Source organism: Amblyomma maculatum, chromosome 1 (assembly GCF_055883805.1).
Source record: "Amblyomma maculatum isolate TAMU_Amacu chromosome 1, ASM5588380v1, whole genome shotgun sequence".
Taxonomy (NCBI): domain Eukaryota; kingdom Metazoa; phylum Arthropoda; class Arachnida; order Ixodida; family Ixodidae; genus Amblyomma; species Amblyomma maculatum.
The window spans coordinates 36,795,606-36,814,474 of NC_139344.1; the positions used below are offsets into that span (position 1 = coordinate 36,795,606).

The 18,869-nt window shown below is 44.7% G+C and overlaps 2 protein-coding genes across 3 annotated transcripts in view; one reads left to right on the forward strand and one right to left on the reverse strand.

Moving 5' to 3' along the window:
- Positions 1 to 18,869, forward strand: part of LOC146202134 (uncharacterized) — a 711,309-nt gene that overhangs the window by 302,850 nt on the left and 389,590 nt on the right. For both annotated transcript variants that reach the window (XM_084587972.1, XM_084587973.1), the window contains one exon: positions 1,898 to 2,108. In XM_084587972.1, coding sequence (XP_084444098.1) covers positions 1,898 to 2,108 — 211 coding nt within the window. The remainder of the gene's footprint in view (positions 1 to 1,897; positions 2,109 to 18,869) is intronic.
- LOC146202140 (uncharacterized) overlaps positions 6,315 to 18,869 on the reverse strand; it is a 58,914-nt gene continuing 46,359 nt past the window's right edge. The window contains exons 2-5 of the mRNA XM_084587974.1: positions 15,893 to 15,961; positions 13,337 to 13,421; positions 11,123 to 11,989; positions 6,315 to 10,433 (exon numbers count right to left, since the gene is read on the reverse strand). Coding sequence (XP_084444100.1) covers positions 9,775 to 10,433; positions 11,123 to 11,989; positions 13,337 to 13,421; positions 15,893 to 15,961 — 1,680 coding nt within the window. The 3' untranslated portion in view covers positions 6,315 to 9,774. The remainder of the gene's footprint in view (positions 10,434 to 11,122; positions 11,990 to 13,336; positions 13,422 to 15,892; positions 15,962 to 18,869) is intronic.

Sequence of the window (18,869 nt, forward strand, 5' to 3'; positions counted from 1 at the left end):
GGAAAAGGCAAACCAGTGAAGGCTAAGGAGGAACCCAGCTTATCAACTTTGCGGGTACTGAAACTTTGCATACAGACCAGTAGGCTTATTGTAAAATTTATTTTTGTTTTCTCAGAACTTGAATTTCAGGTGTTCTTGATTATGAGGGCATTCTTCAGTTTGTATATATTGTCACTTGGTGGTGACCATGCCTGTCGTAGGTGACAATCCAACAGACAGTGTACCACTGGAATGAACTCTTTATTGGAACACACAAAAGAACTGAGCAATCCGGCGGCGATGATAGCAGCAAACGTGCTCGCTGGTCGTCAAACAGAGAATGCCCATTTCACTCGTTAGCACTAGATTTAAAGGGATACTAAAAAGAAAAATGAAATGGACTTGCATCGATAGAATGCCAGTTCTTGGTTACAAAAAAAGCCACTCTTACTGAAATCAGAGCGGTTATAGGGTAGTAAAGAGGAAGAACAGGAATACAGGTATCGCCGCCACAGCCGAAACGGCCGAGGCTCGCAACTACAAATCACGTGACGTGCAAGGGATCCTGGAGGCTGACGAATGCGAATTACATTGACCGTTTGAATGCGGTAGTCGGTTTTGTCTCGAATATGATAACATGCCTTTATCACATGTAAACGACGCCGAAAAGACAACATAAATGTTGCAAGGCAAACATAAAAATATACTTGGTGGCGCTACAGGCGTCCACTTCAGTTTCGGTTATGTGCTGGCTCAGGCACTTCGTGCTTGCTCGGATAGTTCTGTTTTGGACCTGTGGCGCCTGAAATACGAACGCACCTGCAAAGTATTTTCTGCTCCTCACACGCCAGCAATCATGGAGTCTCCTCTTGCATCATAGTGTGCATCGTCCTACCCTACTACGTAGTAGGAGAAAACAGTTTGAATTTGATCGGCAGGAACAAAAAAAAACCTAAGCTTCTTATCGCAATGTCTCAGCAATAATTCGATTTTTTTGCTGCCGGATATGCGGCAACAGTGTCACCAAATGTCGCCTATTAGATTTAGATAGCATATTTGGGTGTCTTTAGTGTCTCTTTAAAGGTGGCGAAGAAACATCGAGATAAAACCGCAAACTGTCACTAGCACAACCTGAAACATTGTGGAAACTCACGCATGTGGCTGGAATTCTGCAAGATGCATTGCGAAGCAGCTTCTGCAACCAAGGAAATGATAAAGCCATGTCTCGCGGCAACGCGCATGAAGAAACAAAGAGTGCATAATCAATCCATGCCCTACAATCACAGTGATAAGGCCGCATGCCGGTAGCTGTTAAAAAAACAACAAATAGAGATTTGAAGGGTTCGCGGCAACATGAAAACATGTAAATTATACTTGGTATGCTTTTTTCTGCGCTTTAAGGATTGCAGTGAACGAACATATTTAGAAACAGTTTTTTTAACTGTTTTGTAGAGAAGCAGTGGTGGATGCCTGGGCCCATGTGCGAGGATACTGGCGGCATGTCCTAGCATATGCAGATTCTACTTCCTAACGCTTGATAAGTTACACGTCTGACAGAAGTTTTTAACTCCGAGGTGTGCTCCATATTATTATGGCCGGTACTGTACCTGCATTAATACCAAGCCATTTCATTTGCTGCAAATGAGAGTTATGACTCTTGACCTTTGAGTTCATTTCATTGTGCAACGCAATTTTAAAATTTTTTTTTTCAATTGCTTGACACAATTGGGCGGCCTTTGAAACTGCCCTTGACAAGGTAGACACAAAGAAAAAGTTTGAAGATAAAAATTTTTAAATATAATAAACATTCGGCAGCATGGTAACCTACTACTTCAATACTACACTTGGCTCAAAGCCACATATACATGTGCGAGCAACCAGAGGACGACCAAGCAATCGAGAAGGCTTCATGTCGCAGGTGCCTTGTGGGCATCACGGAGCGCTACTTCACGGCCCACTACTTTGACCACAGCCTCGTTGGGGCTCAGGCAGACCAGGAAGTTCTCAAGACCCTACTTCGTGACAAGCTGCCTAGGCTTCACCGACACCTGGCGCAACTCGACATTGAGCTCTGCACTGTCACCTTGAACTGGTTCCTCGCCATCTTTTTCGACTCCGTCCCCTTTGAGGTAGGTACCTGTCCTCACACCACACAGCCGTTTTCATGGCCGTGCACCACTTTAGGCGTATTTAGCTCCTGCATTTTTTTTTTTTTCCCCCCGCTGTATGTTCATCAGCTTGCATGACGCTGCATGCCCTGAGGAGAGACACTTGGGTAGCTCTGTAGAGTCATGAATGAGAAAAATGTGCTTTCTGTGACAGTTCCTTGCTTGTGGACAGTGCTCTGTCGTAAGCAATCTTGTTTCTTGACAGTCTTTCTGCCTTTGTACGTGACTGGTTCCTGTATTTAGGTTGAGCAAAAAATAAAGCCAAGTTTGCAAATGGCTGCTTCTGTCTGAACTTTTCCACTGCACATGCACTCTTTAGGCATGTGTGGAGTATGTGTAAAAGGGGTGCAGTACGTTTAGGAGTTTAAACCCCAACTTTTATATAATATGTACTTGAAGAGGTTTACCGCATCTGTCTTGAGCTCAATTTCGTTCCAGGACTAAAATTTTACAGCATTACTCCATACTTGTGTGTGCGTTGACCTATGAAACCCAGCAGAGCTTGACAAACGTGGAGTCACTGCAAAAGGTGAAAGAAATGCCAGCGAGGTGGGGTTAAATTTAAATTCTTTACTACTAGCCCTGGTTGTAATTTTGCGACACGCAGCCTGTCCCAGACTTCTTTTTTCTTTTAGACTACTTCACTGCACCCTTATGCTGCAGTGAGCAGCTGTTCATCCTAAAGAACACCGCTGTAAGGGTCTTTAAGCAGTTTTAGACATTTTGAATGAACATGCATTGTATAATATAAAACTGCCACTGTCAGTAGTCTTAATCAAACGCTTCTGCTTAGTTTGCAAGCCCCTTGCAAACTTGAGTAAAAGACTGTGGCCCCTCTCTTATGGTCGGGCTGATCTCTGCTATCATTTTCATAGATGTCAAAAGGGCTCCTATGACATTGTAATTGAAGCATGCTGAACTAATCCTGAATAGCCTCACAGGGCCTAGTAATGTTCCTGCAAAGTCTGTATGAAATTATTACAACTAAGAGGAAAGGCTTACTGCATAAGTAAAAGAAGAAAAAAAAAGTGATGCATTGATGTACATTGTCTCCTAAGGCCCTGCAGAGGCTAGGAAGGGCAGTTTAGCAGTCACGGTTCAATAGGAGGATATGTCTTTAAGCAGCAAACCTGCTTTGCCTTGGGCAACCTTCCATTGTTATATGGAACAGTGACGTCTCGAACAGTTTGGTTGATGGCACCGTTTCAAAGTTAAACGCCGACTTTGTGGTAATGGCTGTCTACTTCTCACCTGCTACTGCGCTCACCAAAGGTGTCGCGCACTTTTTGTGTCGGGCATTGATCATACACAGGTCCACATCAATGTTTGGTAATGGGGGACTTTAACCTAGATATAAAGACAAACATGAACTTCGTACCACTTAATGCACCAAAAAAAAATCCTATTCCTCTCTCTCATAACTCTTCCCACTGCTGTGATGACCTGCGAAACAAATTTGTGTAGACCTCCTCTTTCAGCTAGTAGAGCATAAACCCTCCATTTCTCTTACCACAAGGCTTCCTTCATCACAGTCAAGGACTGGAAAAGGAATGTAACTTGAAGGATGAGTATGAGTGGAAAATAAAATGTGCTCCGTAGTTGTACATACCTACATGACTCTCTAAAATTACTATTTGCCTCAGTGTCGCGCAAAAATGAAAACACGTAAAGAGCTGTGCTCAAATTGTGCTTTACCGAGTATTGTAATCGTTGGTGCATTACTTTTTTCCAGAGTCTAAGGGTGTCAGTTATATCAGTTATGAATTTTTCTACTAACTGTAGCTTAGGTGCATTTAGTGAGGCAGAAAGGATTTGGCTTGCATACCCACCTTACTAGTTCCCAAGTGATTAAGCTAACTTTAAGGGCCTGAAGAAAGTGCTGCAGCTAGCCATGAAAGAACAGTCAAGAGCCATTCAGTATACAGACACATCCCTCTTCAACAGAATGCCCACAGTATGGCACATAAAAAGTTGTATGTATAGCACTGTGCAAAGATTTGAATAGGTAGTTAAAAAAGTCGAACTAGTATGTGACCATGGAATCAGTGTTACTGGCCAGAGGTATGTGCTACGTGCTAGTGCCCAGGCAGTGGTAAGCGTGGAGCGTATGTGTTGCCACCTCTACCATGGATTCACTGTGGGCTTGAGGTGGTTGATTAACGTCACGAAGGAAGACCGGTTATGTAGTCCTGTATCTGGGCACAGATGGAAAGGTTGAACACTGATAAAATGCTGTTATGCAAGGCTCGGTACTAGTGTCGAACATCAAGGCAGCCTAGCCTACGGGCTTCCCCAAAGCTACCAGTGAAACTACATTCATCATTACAGTGGTTAGTGGCATCTTCTGATGCTGCTCAGCTTGCAGCTGATCTTCTGGCAGAAGTTCAGGACGATGGTTATCTCAGCTAGCTGCCTTGTTTATGTTCCTGATATGGGTTGTCTCCTGCTTAGCCGCCTTGAACTGCTGTGCAAGTAAAATGGAGCTCAAGGAATTGAAATTTGTGCACAGGTACAGGGTCCAGATGCTGCTGTGCACGCCGAGAACTACTGGTGAATTAAAATCTGTAGTTTGATGAAGCTTTTTGTGATTTGTCTTTTTGTTGAAACCATATCTTGGGTTGAGCAGTATCAATACAGTACACATGCTGAATACTAATAACTTACAGAAGCACCGACTGCCGGGCTTGCGAGCCCCCTTCAGGCTTGCTCATGGTATTGTTCTCAAGGACTAGCAAAAACAGTCCATGTAAAGCTTGGATCAAATGTTATATCATACAGAGTTGCTGACAAACCATGTAGCCTACGACTTGTGGCACAACTGAGGCTTGAGACCTCCAGAGAGTACAGGGTGCTTTGTCTCATCTCTCCTGAGCTTTGAAGGGTCAAGGGTCGCAACTCAACAGCCCTTTTACCCGAGAACATTTGACCAAGGCTTTACTTCCCCACAAGGCTGCATATTGGCCCATTGGTCACCTGAACACTTGCACGCACTGATTGATGTTACTGATCGAGCCCTGAATAGGTTGACAGATTCTGAGGCTAGCTATGCAAGTGTTATTTCCAGTATGTTCCTCTTGGCCATGTTTTTTTGCTTAACCATCCTCTGATACTTTTGCATTCTTACCATTGGTCCTTAGGTACATTGACTTCCCTGGATATCTCCAAAGTCTTTGCATTGTCAGTCTTTGCCGCAGGGTGGTTTTGCTCCTAAAGAAATTTCAAACAGATATGTCAGTTAGTCCAGTTTGACTTGTGCAGGTAATCTTGGGAAAATGTGAGGGACAAGTTTGCTCAGCCTCCAGTATTTTTATCCTGTTGTCCTGCGGCTTGTTATATTAGCTGTGCTGTTGGTGCTATCCCGTACAGACATTTTTGTAGGCTGAAATGGCCGTAATGAACAGTGTGCATGCTGTAGCTGTTGAAGTTTGGACCCCCTGACTCTTTAGCTTGTTGCTGTGGCGCTGATCATAGAATGCAGCTCAAGTGCTAGTAGTATACCTCACACTGCCGGGTAGCTAGCACAAATGGCACGGTCACCCGGCTTCGTCTACTCAGTCCCACGGCCGACCTGCATCACAGCCACTTTGACTCCCTGCTTGCTTTCTCAGTTTGAACTAGAGAACTGCAGTGCTCAGTGACAGTGCCTTAAAAATACTTAGAATGTGCAGTAATCCCACAACTCCCTGCCTCTAACAACAGAGAAGTGAGTGACGTATAGCAGAATAGTGACGGCTCGAGTTCTACTTCAGCTGAAAAGGCTTACATATTGCTTTATACTTAGAAAAAAATCTCCTTGAAGCTAGTTCTGTAGAACGCAGTGAATCAAACCACATGTGGATCCCATTACATTCCAACGCGTCATTTCATTGGATCATCACTGTTCGTGAAATGCGCTGTGTTCCTTGGTAAGTTTGTTAAAGAAAGTTGAAAATAAGTTTGTTTCTTAATGGCTGGTTGCACTTGCATCATGTATCATATGTGCCACGTCTTGCAATTTACTGTACTAAAATGAACAAGCAAGAGACATACACACGGACACAGTACTCAGCTGTTTAAATTCATATTTATTGTATCTATGTACAAGACGAAACACAACTGAAGCAGCATACCTAGGCCCATTTCCTCTACACCAGTCTCTAAGACAGCTGCCAAACAGGACTGTACCTGTACAAAAGCCTTACGAGAAAAAATACCTTCGAGGTTTTTTTTTTTTCTTATAATCTTCTAAAGCTAGGCCTCACTTATATTAATTAAAACATCTTGCACCCAGCAATACACTTTCTTTATCTCAAACATGACAACTGAAATGGCAAGTGTATATATATTGTACACTACTTACAGCAAAACCTCTGCTCAGGAAATGCAATTGCAACAAATATAAAGGATAACAAAGGCCTAAATAAATAAGCAACACATAACAAATTCCTCTACATTGTGTTGAGGAAATGATGCATTTGTATGAGATCTAAAATATATATAAAAAAAAAGAAAAAAATGCCACAGGATGCACTGTTACCCAAAAGCTATTTGCCGATACCAACAATGCATTGCTGGAACTGATATTTTCGACATCTATCTATGAACCACATCTCATTGTAGCCACACACTGCAATTGTCACCACATGATTCACCGTGAAAACTGTGCACCATTTTCCAAATACATTCCTGTTCTATTTCCTTTTTCACTAATGTGGGGCATTTTTCCTAAAGTTAACACGATCAGTGGGTTATCATGAACATGGGTATAGCTCCTGCAGCGTACAGTCTCCGCTTGTACTCATTTTGACGCCTGTTTCAGCTTATATTTGCAGCCATATTGAATGAAAAAAGCACTTTGAAAACACACAGGGAGGTTTTGCCATGTCGGCACATCACACAGCTTGCTTTCTTGACTAGCTGATGGCTTGTCCGGGACGTGTGAGGAACATGTGTTGTGTTATACATGACTCGAGTGTTAAATGTGACTTAACGCGACTTGCACTGTGAATGCTGTGCAGGCCTGCTTCCTGTGAACATCAAGGGCAGTGGCTGAGAGTGTTGGTGCTCTTATCATTAGAAGATACTTGGCTTTACTTTTTCTGCGCAATTTGGGTTAGGTCCTTCTTTCTTGTTTTAACTACAATCACTAGTTGTGTTTTTTTTTTTTTTTTGCTCGTCAGGCATTGAAATGGAGTTGATTACTGAACATAAGACATTTGGAAGTGTACAGAAGAAAACAATGGGGGTGAGCACGGTCAGCCACCTTTTATTATTGAGCCCATTTCCTTTGCTATTGCTGCCATTGGACACACACGGCGCAGTTACACAGACGGCATTTGGACTCCTTCCACGTGCTTCCTGTGATTGCGATTTCAGCAGATGTGTGCTCAGTTGTTTCCTAGATATTGTGCACAATGTGCTAGGCTGAAATTCTCCTGTTTGTGTTTGTGACTAGGCTTTGTGTGATGATCACCCATTGTTTTCTTCCTCCACGGTTTCAGGTTTGCTGTTAGGCTTCATCATAGGTCTTGTATATCAGTATTGAAATCCAATGCCCTTCATAGTAAACATTTTTTCCTTTTTTTCAAGAGTGTTCTTACCTAACTCAGCAATTTTTTCCTCTAGAGGCACTTGCCTATGAAAAGGAAAAGCTTAACTGTAAACTTCAGCCTGCTACCCAGCTTTCCTGTCCCAGCTTTCTTCAATTACAGCAGACATGTAGCCACTTCTTAAGTGCAAAGGACTCGAAACATAAAAATGCTTTCATATCATTCAAAATTATTTTGACTCAGCACTAAGCATGTTTGCACAGCTACTGTTTTCTCCTCTTTGCAGGCTTTTTTTTTTTTTTTTTTTTTTTTAGTTAGCCATTATATATGTATATAGCCTTCAAATATGGAACTTTAGAGTTTTTTTTTCTTTCTCTTTTTTTTGTCCATTTATTTTTTCTCTTCATTAATGTTCTCTTCTCATTATTCTTCCTTGAATATACCTTTATATGCTTTATATTACTAGAAGCATATTTTCTAGTCTATGCAATGATCTTGGTGATCACTAGCCACCATTTTACTGGGTTCTTTTTGCAGCTAAAATGCGCAGAACAGTAATTGACAACATAGTGATCAGTGCAAATACTGCTTTTAACATCCCCAAGAATGTGGTAGAATCGGAGATGACCCATTCTTCAACAGCAATATAGTCAACTCAACCTGTTTCTATAGTGATGTAACGAGAAAATAAAGTAGCGGCTTTTCTACCACAAGTGCGAAACACTGGAAAGCTTATAGTACTTTGATTGTGTGAGTGCACATTGAATTATTATCAGCGGGTTCAACTGAATACAGATACCCTTGGCTTTCACTTCTGAGTGTTACGAACAGTGACAAACTCATTATAACTGTGTCATTTCTCACCAGGAGGCAGGAAGTGTCTTCTATGTCTACACTGATGTATTAACACACTTCTACTACTTTTATGAATGTTGTTCACCTTCTACAGTAAAATCCATAGCACAGTTTTCTCTCTGAGAGAAACACAGGAAAGGGCATTTGATTGTGCTGCTACTTGGGTGTTTACTGGGTACAGTGGCAACACTCTTATTATTCATAAACGATTGTTTGTAATGATGGAAATAATGCAGGAGTTGCTTTTTACGCTTAGTCTAGCTTGTTTTATATTCTGTGCCGAGGTAATCGAAGGTTACGACTTAGTTCCACTTCTCTACTGTCCAATATTACGGGAAGCTGTTATTTATTTACAAATACTGCCATCTCGTACACGAGAGCTGGCATTAAGACGTTCACGTTAGGTTTCCAATGGAGATTACTGATTTTGCTGCAGCGCCTTCAAATGCCCTTGAATGCCCACATCAAACATATCTCACAACAAGAAATGCAAACAAACAGCACACTGGCAGGATTGCCCTAATATCACGGGCAGACACTGGGAGGTGGGTGTTGTGGCAGACTATATACTGCACATGCTTTGACTGACATGTGACAGCTTTGGTCTGTCCATTGCAGCTGACTTGACCAGAAGCACAGAAAAAGCTTAGGCTGCTTTCCAGAGAGGCTGAAGTCATACGCTGAAGCTCACTTTGAAACAAGAAAGGAAGATGTAGGCGGACACAGCACTAGTTACACATGAAATTCTCATCATCAGCTAGCTGGCAGAGAGTTTGTCCTTGTTTTCACGATGAAATGCCTTCAGATGCGCTGATTCACATTCCGGCCACGCAGCGGTGATGTGTGCCTTCGTCGAATAGTGGCTGGAAGCCCCTCCGACAGGCTTGACATCCTAGAAGGCAGTCCCTAAGCACTAGGAAGGACATTCCCAGTGGTGTCTGTGATGTAAACAGTGTACCTTCACATCACTCATCTATTGGTCCCTTGAGTGTCGGCACGCTGTTATGTAGACAGGTTCTCTGACGCTGCAGCATGTGTTGCCCACAGGAACAACTTGTCCTTTATGGCACTGGCGAATTGCTGGTCTCTCGCTGTGCACTGCATGCATAGCATGCATAGTTCTTCCGCACACAACCACACAGCTAACATTGCAGCACATCTACAACACACTTTTGTTTTTATATAAATTAACTAAAGCGCCTTTTTTTGGCAGAGTTCAAAGAAGAGTACCAGTCATAACTCATTCAGGCAGCTCTGGCCTTTGTCCACCTTCGCTTCTTCCTTCTTGTGGCGGGTCTCAGTTTCATCTCCACCCTGGACAGTTGCACCCATTCAAGGGCATCCATGTCATACCAAGTTAACCCAACATTGTATTTACCGTTAATGTTGACATACTGGCAATGGTTGTACCACCAACCTGAAGAGTAGTACACAGCGCAGTGAGTGCTGCTGAAATCGTTATCTCTGTCGGCTGTGCTGAACGCCATACCTGAATGATACTCGAGGGCATTGCTGGCATTTCCGCGGTAACCCAGTACTTCCAGTCGGTACCTTTGAGCTTCTGAGCCAACTGCAACGTGATCATATTCGACAAACTTGTAATTTCCAGCCACATCCCATAGGTCGATACGAAGCGAGTAGTTTCCCGAAGAGGTGATTTCGTGTAACGCATCATTGCCTAGCCAGTGTTCTCCAGACACGTCACCAAAACCTTGCTTATAGGCATCCCAGTTGCGATAAAAATCCTCGGAACCATCACGGCGGCGCTGCACCACCGTCCAGCCACCACCGTCTGTCTCCATGTCGCAGAAGACCTGCCGGGCTTTCTCTGCTCCACGCGGGTGGATAAGTCGCACTCCACTGCGCTGGCTGCTTGCAGTATGACTGATGTTGGATGCACAATCTGCAAAAGAGAAAAAAAAAGACAAACTTGTTTAGAACTAGCCAGAATTCAACATAATTTTTTTAGCTTGTGTACACTGAGCTAATGTGAGTTCGATGGACTACCTTTCATACAAACTCAGTCGGTTTAAATTCTCTAGTCAGCCAAACAGCTTGGCAACCATTTGTCAACAACAAAAAAATCTGTTCAATCCAAGCCCTTGCTGTGCCACACGTGTGTAACTGAATGTGCTGGCTCATGAAGGTTGTATTCTAGCCTGCCAAAAGCAACAGGGAATTGTGAGTGACCTTACAAGTAACTCAAGATTACAAAGGTTGTGAGCACCCTTCAGGAATAATTGGACCCCTGAAGTGGAAAAATGATACTTACATGGTATTGATAGCATTTGAGGATAGTATTTGGCTTATAGGATTAAGTAGATTCATTTTCCAGTGTTCACTGAACAAAAAATTAGCCCCCGCACATTTTTATATGCTGCTGCAATAAGTGACAAAAATTTGTTATTTTGAATATGCAACGGCTGCAAGAAGTAGCAGTGACATACACATAGTGATGACCCCACATGCCTGGCAGTGCTAAGGTTGCAAATGTCTTCAAGGATATCAACATGCACCAGACTAAACACAGCAGCATGAAATTGCCTACGGACACTGTGCTGCTAATGAAGTGTATTGTTTATGAACACTTGCCTTGGGGCAAATCGTCCTCAATCTTTTCCACTTCTCCTTCGAGACGTGTGATATTCTTCCTTATCCTGGGCACCTCTTCAGTCATGTTGTGTAGGATGCTGGCCAAGTCTTCTTGCCTTCTCTTCCACTCGTCAAGCACCTCGCGGTTAACTGCCTTGTCCAGTGACCTTGCAAGCTGCGCTAATTTACGACTGTTGCGGTCAACCATTTTGGAAAGCCTCGTGCTTCCAACTTCGAGGTTTGCAATCTTCACCTCTTGGGCAACCCAGTCACTGCCTACTTTGCGACTTGACACCGTTGTGTTGAGGACTGCTCCTTCCAAGCTGAGGATCTTGTAGCGGGTTTTATCCAGTTCATTCTTTGCCTGGAGTACATCATTCTTAAGGCCGGCTAGGGACTCTCGTCTGGCGAGCTCATCCTGTCGGACGGCCTTGGCCAGCGATAAAGCAGTGGCCACGTCAAAGTCACACTTGGAGACTTCTTTGCGCAGATCAGTTAGACCCCTGTCCACCTTTTTCTCGAGTGAGCGCAGGTCCCTGAAAAGCTCCACAGTTGAAGCGTGAACCTTGTCAACACTCTGGAAGCAGTTGGAAATGTTCCGCACTTTTTCACTTTGAGTCAAAACTCGGTCTTCTAGCTGACGCAGCTGGCTATCAATTTGCGTAGAGAAGGCAATGCTCGAACCCCCTTGCAATGAAGCCATTGCCGCAGAGAGCTCAGTGTTATTGCGGCGTATTCGGCTCATGTCCTTGGCCAGTTTGGACTGATCGTGGGACAGTGTTTGGACACTTCTCTGCAAGCTGTGGACTAATTGCCAAAGGTCCCGGTGGTGCCGAACTTCGTGCTTTGGGGCTTCTGCATCTGCGTCTGTTGAGGAATAAGAAAAAAAACTGTTTGAGCAAAATGAATTCATCAGACAAAAAAAAAAGAAAGAAAGAAAAAAAGATGACTTCGGTTGTATCGCTATTATCCAGCAATATAGAGTGCCTTGTGTAACTTTTAACTTTAAGAATGACATGTCTTGCAAATTGGCAGGTGCATAGCACAAACACAAGTGTTTCTTTACTTCAAATAATTCTAGCTAACTAGTTAGTAATTAACTTTTGGAATGCAGGGCATATTTGAAAAGTATGGATTTGGGAGCTTTGTAATGTCAGAAGGAGCCCCGAATAGCAACATTTTGAAAAGACAGCTTTACTTAGTCTAAGTGCTTACTTTCTCACAGCCTCAGTGAGAAGTAGAAATAGAAATGCAGAAATAGAAATGCCCACAGAAGAGCACCTATTTTGAGCATTCTGCGTCCAGCAGCGCATTGCCATGGTGCTTCTGGATAAACGCAGCCAAATTTGCTATAAAGGCATATGTGCTGCCAAGGTGCCCGAACCACTACAGCTTTGAATGTATGCGCATTCAGGTTCTGCGGACTTTCTTCAGACTGTGGAATTGACATTCAAAATGGAGCTTTTAGAAAGAACTTATTTGAGGTTTTTTAGACACTCCACTGCTTTCTGGTTGCAACTTTTGAGTATCCTTTGCATTCAGTAAGTTAATTATATATTCAACTGGTTATTTTGGTTAATAATAACCACCCTGCTTCCACTAGGCAACTACCAAAAAAGTCTACTAGACCACTGACAGGTGGTCTAAAAGGCAAAGAATTGATTAAAAGGCAAGTTATCATCCCTTGTGATTTCATACTGTGATATAAATGCTGTTCTTGCCATGAAAGCTTTGGTAAAGAAAATTTTAATGTAGTTGCCTTTAAGGGTCAGTGTTCACACCCAGAGTTGATTCGCAGGACTCAGACCATTACGTAACAAGTTGTAGCTAGCCAATTTTAAGCTACAGTTAATAATCACAATGAAAGTAGTGACACGCACTACTGCAGTATATGGTACCTGTTAGCAGCTGCTTTCCTTACTTCATTCTTAATAGAATTTTTGTTATGGCCAGCCTCCTGAAGGTATTAAGCTGCTATTAAATCCTAGCTGTAATACTTCTGACAGGTTTTAGGTATCAAAAAGCAAGTTAAGAGAGCACATCTCAAAGGCATGAGACTGTTCAAACAAGTTTTCTTCAAAAAAGTGGTTCCTTAGGTTTGGGAGCTCTTTGTTATGGTCAGTGGACCATGCCTTTTAAGCAGCGAAATGGCCTTGTCAAGGGTGTTGTAGTAGAATAGTGTAACTCCAAACAAGCTCGGGATAATAAACTTACCAGCTGGATGTGGAGCACTATCTTCAGCAGGCTCCATGCCTGAACCCTCAAAGTATTCCAGTGCATCCACTTGCTGGTGCTTTGTCTGCAAGAGGCACACAGTACGCATTAGGTCAACCTTAAAACCTGTGTATATAAGCTGGATGGTTAGGCACCAAACAGAAAAGTCTAAACAGCACAATGAACCACGTGCTTGCGTTTTCAACCTCAGCTCTCGTTTCTAGTCAGCCAGCATTGAAAAATATAAAATTATGTATAGAACACAACTAATTTTTTACATCATCACATAACTTATTTCTAGGGCCGCGCGAATATACAAAACTTCGAATACAAACCAAAGGGGTTTGTTATTGCATTCGAGGATTTCCGAATACTCGGCAGCGGCGCAGCCAGTTCCGACGCTTCGATTTGACCCATTGAACAGCAGGCAGGTAAGGACGCGACCAGCACTCCCCTTTTTGAAGCCGTGCGCGAGCTGCCACACGTGCGACCACGCGGGTCAGCCCACTCGAGGCGAGCGGTGTGCCACCAGTAGTAGCACTTCGCTTCAGGATGTGCGCCGCTGGCGCACGAGCATTGTATTCACGCTTTTGGATTGCAGAGAAGCTCATCTGCTGGGATGTTTTATATATCAAATTATCGGTATATCGAATTATTTCGCGATCCTCGTCGAGTTCGATATATCCGGGTTTGAATGTACTGCCGACTTTAATTAAGCTGACTGTGGCAAATTAACGGGCCCCCTGGGCAGTTTTTCCAGAGGTCGAGTTTAAAGTGCAAGGGGGAAACCAGTTCAAAGGCGTCCTCTTCGTTTTCTTCCTGTCGCTTATCGCGTAGTCTTGTCGCATTCGAGCGCTGCTATGCTTGGCGCTGAATCTAAATTGCGTAAAGTTGGCGCGAGTTTGCTTTCTCGCATTTGGCGTTTTACAGGATGACGCGACCTAGCTGCTTCCAACAACCGCTGCGGGGAAGCGCGCAGTTTTTGCTTGATTCACATTACGCTCACACCCAGTGGCTGTCACTCGCCTCGTCGCCTTCACAATGCTTGTAGCGTGATCTCGTTTAGGTCAACTAAGATATGCGGGAAAGCCCTCTTGAGGGATTCCGCATGGGGCTCTCGTTGGGGGTGTGCCGGTCGAGGTGTCACCGGGGGAACAAGTGTTTCCGTAATAATCCCGCGTATATAGCAAGTGTGCACCCCTGACATGCGCGTAGCGGGAGGCGTGACGGTGATAGGGTAGTGTGTGTCAATAGGTCAAAATTTTAGAGCTAGGCCACTGCAGAAACTGCATTGGGAGAATGGAAAGCATTAGCGCTGTCGCAACATTTCAAAGTTTTATTTCAGTTTTATTGTAAGTTTATTTCCCACTGTCAGTAATTATCATTAATTATTATTAGTAGTGTCATCAATTACTTTCATATCACTAATTATTATTATTATTTATTTTACATAGCCTACTATGGTTTACAGGAAAGGCGCCGTATGTGTCGCACTTTGTGGACATCTGAACCGCCAGCGTCCACATTTCAGTCTCGCCCCAACATAGCCCGCATTAATAAATAGCATAGCCGCGTGGTTTCGGTTCTTGAACTTCGGCCACCAGCCCGCGTCGACGGCGGCTTAAAATCGCGCGATCGCGAACCGTCCGAACTCAGATGCGCGCCGCTGTCAGTCGCCGACTGCGCCTCGCCGGTCATTTCTTTTCTCGCCGTTCTGACGCCAGTGCAACGTTCCCCTCGCTTCTGTGCGCAATGTTCTTCCAGCTCGCCAGAACAGCCCTCGTCACGTGACTGCTCGTCGTTTGTGCGATGGAGCCTCTTCACAAAACTTCGCAGCATTTTCGTGTTTCTGACAATTTTCTTACCCCCCCCCCCCCCTTTTTTTTTATTCCTTTTTTTTTTTTTTTTTTTTTTTCATGCGACGGCGTGCATTCAATAGCTCGATCGACCGGGATGATTCAGTAATTTCGTCTGCTCCCTTGAAGGCCTTGAAGTATGCCAATTTTAACACACACGCACAACACGCTCCTGTTTCTCAACACTTCAACAGAGACGAAAAAGGTCGGGTACTACAGCAAAAACACTGGCTCTGCAAGCCTAGTGGAAGGTGCATTTTCAGGGCTTGAGTCGAAAGAGAGATGTCTTCGTCAGAATTCGCGGGGCAACCGGGTTCCCAAGCTGCATTTAAGCACCGAACACGGGGCTCTCACACAAGATTTTGAGTTTAAGCCACATGCCCTGAAGGACTGAAGCACGAAGCGCGCGCTTTTATCTCAGGCTGCGGTTCCCTAGGCAACGAAGGTGACCGCACGAGAACGCAATTTGAGGTACTAAGCTGTAGGGCGTCAATGTTGCCGTCTCCGCGACAGTGGCAAGGACACTGGTGGACTCTTTCGCAGTATACGTCATCTAATTATTGTTTCGCGGCTTGTTTAAAATTTTCTCAACTCTTAACGGCACATCCTGCGCGTCTTTACGCCCTAATCAGCTTCGCCCCTGCTCACGGCGAGGCGCCTAATTGGTTAACTCGTCGCGACAAGCGGCCGGTGGCCTTACCTCGTCGTCGTTTCGCTTCTTGCTCCCGCCCATCCTCTGGTTCCGGAAATCCTCTGCAAGTTCCGAGACCTGTGTGGGCAAAGAGAAAAACAGAAGATAATGCGCTTTATTATATAACGCTCTTGTAGTGCCGGCTCGCCCGCCGTGCCTGTGCGCACGGCGCAGAAGTCTATGCGCGCTATGCGCTCGGAGCTTGGGGCTTAGGCTCCGCGTCGGCCGCGTTGATGAATGCAGATCCACGCGCCGCCATCAGCGGCCGCGCCCTAACGACCAGCGGCGCGTAATCCCTAATTAATGAAGTGCCCCCTTTGGCCGTTGTAATCTTCAGGCGCGTTATGACGACGAACAATCAAAGATTTACGCAGTAAAGCGCGCACCGCCACGGCTCTAGCGGGAACGTCTACTGAATCGCCAAGAAGGACCCAGCGACGCAACCTGGCCGCAGCTGCTGCAGGTTGCTTGCGCAGGTTGCGATGAGCTAGAGCGCTCGGACTGCGATGCGAGAGCCGTTCTGCTCGACCGCTCGCTCCCGGCCGGATTTGCGTATGGAGACTGGAGCCCGGACACTATGTGGGAGAAACTGAAACTTTAAGGAAAAGTTTCATCCATGTATTTCGGTCGTTCAGCTGAGGCTTGGAAGCACCCGCCCTTGAAGCAGGCGCGAATTGATAGGGTTTCTCTCACAACACGACGGGTGCGCCCCGCTCTTCTGCCGCTTCAATGTTGGGCTGTGCCACTGACATTTCGGATTTTAGCCCTGTGATGTGCCCCCCACTATAGGAACTTGTAAGAAATTTCTGAACATATGAGCGTTCGGCCATTTGTGGTTCCCGATTTGCTCAAATCAAAATAAAGGTAAATAGCATTCATTGAGTAATGAAACATTGGGCAGTCGAAAGCTAGCAATACTAAGCTAACTTCTGAATGCTTAAGAAAAACTGCCCGTATGCTGCGATGAATGGAAGTAATGAGAATTGACATGAAATAAGTTTTGGCAGAAAAAATGTAATAAACATAATACTACGCAGCCCGCACCGCATGGAGCGCAGCGGGCTTAATCGGTATTGGCAATCAGACTCATTCACTCGGCTGCTGATTTAGTAGTACGCGCCAAGTTATCTTGCTGCGTACCTCATATATCCTGGCTATGTGCTGAAATACGGTAGTAAAAACACTGAAACGATGTGAAGAACAGTGCTTGCGCTACCACCAATTAATTGCGAAATCCAGTCGACGACATGGAACGCTCTCCCAATCCTCAAAGGAGCATGATATCTGGGGACCGTACTGTCGCGGTCCAATCAGAACTCGGTATTTGAGTCCAAGTCGCCAATTGAAACACGCTCTTCGGTTTCGCGAAGCAATAAAACTTGCTCCGTATTGCCCACAACAATTTGACATAAGAGATTGTGTTGTGCGGACAGAAATATACGGGAATGGGGGAGAAAAAGGAAGAGGACCTGGAATGATGTTTTTTGAAAGACTAGTACGCAACCGTGCCGACGCATATGTCATTCTGCACCGCGCAGATTGAACTCCCAGCTATTGGTCGGCACCTCTGTCATGCTCTTCTCCGCGTGTAGCTCTGTTGCTGTAACTAACTAAAAAAACAAAATCCAACGCACCTATCCGTGGGCGATGCGTGACGTCACGGGCGAAAAAACACGGGAATGCCTCTTGAAGGGCTAATTTGGGGGTGAAATGGCCGGACGCTGATTGGTCGTCGAGTTTTGTTACGTCACGAGACCACGTCACTGGGGAGGGGCTCGCAACTGTGGTAGCTCCTATGAAAGCACTCGAACCTACAGGGACCCTTCAATCCTGAGTCAGGCACGCTACATCTAAGTCACGTAGGCATGTTCGTAAGAATCGCTTAAAGCAGGGCTTTTATCGCGGGTGGTCCTTAATATGATGCGCGAGATAACTGAGGCGCAAATTAAAAGATTAGCGATCAACCGGGTAGCCAAGTGCATGTACGCGAATTAGGGTCCCAACTCCTACTGGGACCTAAGTCAGGGTGCGAGATAAATAAAGGAAGCCGCGCAAACGGGAACCATTAATTAACGCTGTCGCTTCATAGCATCAAAGGCGAATTTTAAGTGACCTTCAGTTCTCTGTGTGTTCAGTTTAATGTCGGGAAGTCTGCAGGGTTTTAATATGCTTCCTTACCATATACGGGAAATGAAAGTACTAGTATTGCCCGTCTTTAGGGCGATACGCAAGACATTACTGCATAAAAGTGGAAAGCTTTTTCACATCAAAATAAAAAAAAAATAGAAAGTCAGCAAAATACAGGACGAGTAGTGAGTGAAGAGTATATGGGATCCTAGTCGGCGCGGCTATTGCATATTAAAGGAAAGCCGAGGACAAATTGAATCTGGTGTGTATGACGGTTGGTTACCACTTTCTATTGACAAACTGCCCACTATCGCCGAAAACGGAACTTTTGTACACTGCCTGGAAGGACTAAAATGAAGAGCTCACACGCTCACACCACCGTCCACACCCGTAGTTGGCGATCGCAGAGTCCACAATTTTCACGTCGTCATCATCATCATCATCGCCAGATTTATTCTCTTATCATCCCTAAATTTACAAGTAATGAATACCTAGTTTACTGCCGTCCTAGCTCCAAGAGAGAAAAAAGCCAACGATCGAATTTTAGGTAGGAACAAAATTTGTGTGGCGCAACTGTTTCAGCGTCCCTTTAAATCAGAAAACATCCATCAGTTGATTCTGCGGACCTCTCTTCGCTCGGGTTCTTACGCCGAATCTAACATTATGGCTTTTGTGAATATTTTCGCGTTGTGTTGACGGCAGTCCTGGAGTCGGGAAGGCACTGAAACGACTGTAAAAGAAACTTCATGGAGCTATCTCGACCCCGCACAAAAAGGAACAATTTGGCTACGGCGATAGCGACAGTTGTGCTCGGCGTTGCTTGCTGCTCTCGGTCGCGCTCAGTTTAAAGCTGGCAAGA